This window comes from Neodiprion lecontei, chromosome 1 (genome assembly GCF_021901455.1).
Source record: "Neodiprion lecontei isolate iyNeoLeco1 chromosome 1, iyNeoLeco1.1, whole genome shotgun sequence".
In the NCBI taxonomy this organism is placed as follows: domain Eukaryota; kingdom Metazoa; phylum Arthropoda; class Insecta; order Hymenoptera; family Diprionidae; genus Neodiprion; species Neodiprion lecontei.
In genome coordinates this window covers 11,513,018-11,519,549 of record NC_060260.1, presented here as the reverse complement: position 1 = coordinate 11,519,549, position 6,532 = coordinate 11,513,018, and the positions used below count along the sequence as shown (strand labels likewise).

The 6,532-nt window shown below is 37.2% G+C and overlaps 1 protein-coding gene across 3 annotated transcripts; it reads right to left on the bottom strand.

Moving 5' to 3' along the window:
* Window positions 1-1,088: 1,088 nt before the first annotated feature.
* LOC107225893 (protein regulator of cytokinesis 1) lies at window positions 1,089-5,767 on the bottom strand. Of its 3 annotated transcripts, none has more exons than XM_046742602.1 (10): window positions 5,543-5,767; window positions 4,150-4,264; window positions 3,835-3,933; window positions 3,467-3,607; window positions 3,216-3,332; window positions 2,491-2,613; window positions 2,182-2,405; window positions 1,937-2,081; window positions 1,524-1,686; window positions 1,089-1,384 (listed from the first exon to the last, which is right to left on the bottom strand). In XM_046742602.1, exons 1-9 carry the CDS (start codon window positions 5,560-5,562, stop codon window positions 1,546-1,548), a joined length of 1,125 nt encoding a protein of 374 aa, XP_046598558.1. In that variant the 5' UTR covers window positions 5,563-5,767; the 3' UTR covers window positions 1,089-1,384; window positions 1,524-1,545. The 3 variants fall into 3 exon arrangements, with proteins under 3 accessions (XP_046598558.1, XP_046598566.1, XP_046598556.1); XM_046742610.1 differs by having other exon boundaries at window positions 1,539-1,686; XM_046742600.1 differs by having other exon boundaries at window positions 1,090-1,384; window positions 1,532-1,686.
* Window positions 5,768-6,532: the final 765 nt, after the last annotated feature.

Sequence of the window (6,532 nt, the reverse complement as noted above, 5' to 3'; positions counted from 1 at the left end):
AACCTATGATGATGATAATACCTATCATACAGATAGAACATACAGATACGGGAAAAAATATGCAGATAGTTCTTACCTCTCGCTGCTGGAGGTTGAAAAATTAATTATCACCATCGAAATGTGTAAACGATACACTTTACGTATTCACTATTCCAATTATCTCCAATGACACAGGATCATTCGGAAAAGTTTAGTGTTCATCGGCTCGAGAATGTGTCTGGGATTAAACACCGGAAGTCGGCAACGTCGTTGACCAGAGGATGGGAAAAAACCGTAAATCGGTCAAATGGTCAGATGTCGATAGCTTTCGATGAACAGTGAATTGGATTAGATTTCGGAGAAGCTGCAAAAATTGAAAACGCGCGCATCGATAATCCAAGAAAAAAGTTTGAGAAAAAGAATCAGAAACCTTATCGCATTCCCGAACAGGTATTAAATACTTGACCATTCGTAATTATACATAATTACATTGCAACATATCAAAATAATGTTGCAATTTGTCAATCGATGACTTTCCCTGACCAAACTCTTCCTCAAATTATCCTCATTGGGTTACGTACTCTACATTTATCAAAACTTACGGTATAACAGAAGGACATTACGTCAATGCAATTCGAACGCATATCTTGCACACTTATCGCAATGTCGATCTTTTATTGATTTGAAAGATGAAATGTGAGTCGTGAACCTAACATTTAGATTAGATAATAAAACATACAGATAGTTGTTACATCTCGCTGCTGCAGGCCGAACAATCAATTACCAGAATTGGACTTTACAAACGATACACTTTGGACATTTACTCTGTCAATTATCTCTAATGACACATGATCATTCGGAAAAGTTTACTGTTTATCGTCTCGATAATGTATCTGGGTTTAAACACTGGGAGTCGGCAACGTCGTTGACCAGAGGACGGAAAAACAACGGTAAATTCGGATTTCGATTGCTTTCGACGGACAGTGAGTTGGATTAGATTTTGGAGAAGTTGCAAGAATTGAAAACGCGCGCATCGATAATCCAAGAAAAAAGTTTGTCTTCATTCGAGAATGATTGACTGACCGAGTTTTGCAATATGTTTATAATAATTTATTGATTACAGAGTTTCAAGTGAGAAACAACAAAGTACCGTGATTACAAAAGTTTAAAATGCATATTTTATCGTACACAGAGATTATAAATGAAAATAGTTCGTTGCTTAATTCTATCGATTTTTTTCATCAATCGAAAACGAGTCATGGTAATGAGAAAATGAAAAGTAAAGTACCTGGAGCGGGGGCGAGGCGCAAGGTCGACGTTGTTTTCAGCCTTCGTGATACCAAGCGAGGCGTTGACGGCGATTTATTGGGAGGTATTGAAAGGTGTTGGATTTCCCTTTTCCGCTCTGTAGGATTCGCAGAAAATATATTTACATAAGTAGATGATAAAACCGACTTTGATCAATAAAGACGAATGTATTTGAGGAAAGTTCTCCATGAATATTGTACCGCAGTTATTTTCTTAACGGAATTACGAATATATACTAGCTTACTGCTTGCTCTAGCTTTAGCCCACATGTAGTGCATTTGGCAAAGCAGATCTCAACGCCTTGACCAATTTTATTCCGACTCTTGTACATGGTCCCCCATTTTTCGTTTCGTAATCGTCAACCAAGAATTTTAATTGGTTCTCTATATTCAGCAGTTCCTGGATTTATAAGAATTGAACTGTAAATCCGACTGACCACTTTTGTAAATTCAATAAAATATGATTGTACAAGATTATCGTCGCAGCTGGATGACATCATTGCGAGGTTTGTCACAATGTGAAAACAGCAAGAACGAAGAGCGACGAATGTATTCTATCGCATTCTTTTCTTCAAACAAGTGCAAAGTACAAAGCATTTGGTCTTCGAAATCGATATTCAATATATTGAATTTACTTCTGATATAAATACCTGCTGAATATCTTCTATGCGTTGTTCGTTCTCATCGCGCTCGTCGCGTCGAGTGTAGTAACGATCTGGACTCTCCGCCCTTTGTTCCAGATCAATAAGTTCCTGGTTCCTTTCGTCTTGTTCCTCGGCAAGTTGAAATAGTTTTCTACAAAGAAAAAAAAGAAGAAAAAAAAATCACCACTGCATATCGACGGCCGATCTTCTTCTTACGTCGCGCATAGTGAAAAGATTGAAAAAAATTAAACCTGTTGGTTTCGTAGTATTTGTGCAACCTCTGCAGCTCTTCCTCGTGGAGCATCAACAAATCCTCCGTAAAAGTTTGATCGTGAAAGGGTTTGAACGCTTCACGGTCCTCCTCCTCAAAATGACATAGTTTCCACAATACTTCGATTTGGGAGCGCAGATCTGATACGTTACTTGCAATAATCTCACTCTTCTGTTGCTCGCATCTTTTGATTTCATCCTCGATCTGAAAGTTCACAAAAAATTGGCTGGCCAAGCTAATTGACGACACGTAAGAACGAAGCTGGTTAAAGTCTGAGAGAAAAACTCACAGCTTTTCTCGTACTGGCGGTATATCTTTTATTTCTATCCAGAAATTCATCACGCTGTTTAGCCGGCACGTCCAGATAATTCCACAAAACTTTCAGCTGGTTTCGTTTCTTCTCTGCCTCTTGCTTCGAATTTATGAGCAATTTCTTTTAATTATCGTAAAGTTCTACTTTTCCCATAATCATGCTGTTGTGAATCAAATTTTTCCCATTGTAAACTAGGCTTTCAAAATCTTTCTCAGGCACAAGACGCGGTTCGTCCATTGTCTCAATGATATCGCTTTGGGGGCGTCCATAAATTACGTCATCGGTTTTAAAGGTCTAGGGGAAAGTTCAAAATGCGATGTTCACAAATAAACAAAAATTTCTATTTGCGCGGTCTCGCTGCGACTCGGGGTGATTTTTTTTTTTTCATTTCATTTAGAGGGAGAGGAGATCTTTAAATCTGACAGATAATGACGAAAAGAAGGGCGGGGGGTTAAAAAGCCTCAAAATTCGACAACGTAATTTATGGACGCCCCATTCAGGAATGCTTTAATGCTCCTTCCATGCGCGTTTACAATTGAAAGACGAGAAGTTAACAAAACCAAATTCAAAATAGGTACAAAATTTGGGAAACGAAGGAGTTTACAAGTATTTTTGACATGAAATCGAACGATTGTAGCAACAAATCAAAGACAAATATTGCCGAAATCACCTGTGACTGAAATATCACATCCAATATTCACCTTTTCAGCTTCAATTCCGGCCAAGTACAATCTGAAACTCGTCAAGTCAGTTTCGGTAGGTATTACTGCCGCCATTCCAATGGGTTTGGAGCCAAGAACCTTGCAAATTTCTTTTTCCTGGAAATGAGTTATTGACAATATCATAAATTATCTACATTGAAAAAATATTTACTCTACACTCGCACACTCAGCCTTCGGCAAGAAAATGACGGATATACAATTTTTTATCATGAATTTCTACTACAACAAACCTTTTCCAGAAGTTCCTTTTTCGCGTCCAATTTTTTTTGTTGATCAGACTTTAAAGATTCTAGCTGTTCTCGCAGTCTGACTCTCTTGCCGTATAGTGATAAGTTTTTATATTCACCATTTTTGATCTCAAATTTTAGATCCTACAATAATTCAGTCGTTAAAATGGCAAAAACTAATCAATACGACTAGAACATTAATGAATAAATTTTTCTAATACAATCGAATATAATCAGCTAAGTTCGAAGATAAATAGTAATTCAAATTAGGTAGATAATCGAATGATTGTAGTTGATGTAAAGTTATTGGTAGTAAAACGAAAAGAAGTGTTTAATAATAAATGAATGTTTAAAACAATGAATAATTAAACCTTTCCAAGTTTTAGTGTCTCATTCCTCATGTTGTGGACTTCCTTCGCTAGGCGTATTCTTCTTTGTTCTATTTCGGCAAGCGCGCAACAGCCCATATCCTGTTGCATGATCCGCCCGTTAAACATAAGAACCGATACTTAAAACTATACTTTCATTTGCATTCGAGCACTTTTTTTTTTTTCTTTACCGGCACAGATAAACAACCGAAAACAGAAGTGATATCAAGCATCATTTTCAATTTGTTATAAGTTGGTAGTAAGCTGGCAATATTTCAGGGCAGTGAGTGGTAGGCACGTAAAACCGTGAAAGATTACCTGAATACATCCGAAGAACTGCCGCAAGTTCATTTCCTGCCGAACATCATTGATGCTTGCGATCTCAGCCATAAAATCCTTGATCGATCCATAGATCATCTGTTCCTTTAGCTCCCTGAAAATATAAGTAACATCTCGACGTTGTGGTAAGAAATAAACAACGGCACGTGAAATGGCTTCAACTACTTGTTTGAAGAAACCAACCCAAAGATACGATTGAAGCGTGACTGTATTAGTGACAGGATTGATGAAAAGGTTTTACCACAGAATTGGTGAAGAATTTTAATATGGATGCGTTGCAGACGGATCGATGAGAGACAGAAATTTTAGTGCTCAAGTTCACGTCTCTGTGTTTTTCTGTTATCAAAAACGAACCACCCAATTTTATGGACGTCAGGTTTACCAAACATTCGTAATATCGATACTCATTTTCCTTATTCTCAATTTTAGTACTTGTTGCAAGAAAATATTCTCCTTGACCAAAATGGTAACTGTATAGTAGGAAGTACATTTTAAAGTGATGGGCAATTCGAAAGGAGTGAAGAGCGGTAATATTTTTCGGTGAAGCATGTTTTTAGCGACCTCATACAAACCAAATAATCTCGACTAGATAAATTTCAAGGTCTGGTACATTTTTAAAAAATCAGCAACGAGTCCAAACCACAATGCTTATCGGAATTGACCGACGCCTATTTTACTTTTGTACAAAATACCTTCGTTTGTGATGAAATGGTTTCGAATGAGTTTGCTTTTCAATTATGTGGTTTTTTTTTTTTACAATTCCAAGCAACAGCCTGTCTAATATTTTGAAACCGGAGCTGCTTCACCGTCATTTCACCTTGGCTCTTCGGAAACAATTGCCGTACATTGTGGAAGGATTAAGTACCATGTAACCATATGAGAATCAAAATAGACAACAAAAAATAATTTGGCCTGAAATCACAACATTCAAACTAATCCCGTCAATGTCATTTTGTGTTTATTGTAGAGTCGCAGCCCGCACTTGTTGGCTTTGCAAACATTTATCGGCAAAGGGTGGTGACGAGATCCCCTTAAGGTCGTATGACGTTAAGAACGTGATAAACCGATGATAAATATTCTGATAAAAATTAATAAATCGAGGTAATATTATCTTGCGTCAATTTTCTAGGGTTTTGTTTTTACGAAAATTAATCCAGCCATCACACAGACAAGCGTGACGTCCAAACTCCTTGGAATGTTCTAAAGTTTGTCTGATACAACGGTCTCGAACTTTTTTAGGCGTGGTGATGTACTCCCGAAATTTGATGCCATGACGGTTTAATTTTAATTGACGCATTGAACGATTTTCAAGATTCTGTAAACGTCTAACCGACACATCTTGTCCAAAGGCGACAACGAACAATGTACTTACCAAAGTCGAAGATCTGCCATTTTTTTCTGACAACTGTTCGCAGAGTAAAATATCGAACAATTTCTTTAACTAAAATAACTATCCGCAGTATAAAATGTCAAACAATTCCTATAACGTCAATATTTTTGGCTTCGCATGCAGAGCAGCTTTGATCACCAGAACTTAGGTGAAATGTGAGCTTTGCTGCTCAAAACTGGGCGCGCAACTCCCACTCGCCAGTTTTACTCGATTGTAACGCCCCGACTCGAGCGGAAAATTTGGAAGACTTGGGACCGACGATAAGAGGACCACCCGCATATATAGCTTATTGCGTGATTCAACTTAAGTTAAACAGGCATTATAACGAAACTATTTCCCTATTCATGCTCAGCCAATAATAATTTTTCGCTTTCCCTCGGGTATTAGCTCAACACAAAATTTCTCTCTCTCACCCATTTGAAAAAATTGCCTTGACCTTGAAACGACCTCGAAGGTCCTTGGAAAGGTCAAAGCAAAGGTCACCACTGGGTAGCTAGGGAAAAATCGTACAACATTAATACCCACCTTTTTTTTTCAACGACTTGATGTTTTCGAGTTATTCGGTCGTCGATGAAATTTTTGGAACACCCTGTATGCGTAGGTATGTACTCATATGAACATATTTATTTGTTCATACGTGGGTATAATATGTACAGAGTAACGAATTATGAGTACTGTGTGCTTTGTACTTTTATAATGTCATATTACAGAAATATTGACATTTTTTACATGGATCTATGATTGCGCGGTGTTTTTAATGTAGCCAAATGAAATAACAAAAAATTATTGATAGACCAGTAAGCGGTGATTCTATAGGTGTTTAATCAACGTTATTAGTGTAAAGTCTAAAACTTTTGCAGGAATTATAATTATAATTTATATTTGTAAATAAGATTTTCTTTTTGTCCCACTAGAACGGCAGAAATACGCATAAATGTCCAGGTCAATAATTGGTATAATCCGCATATTTAT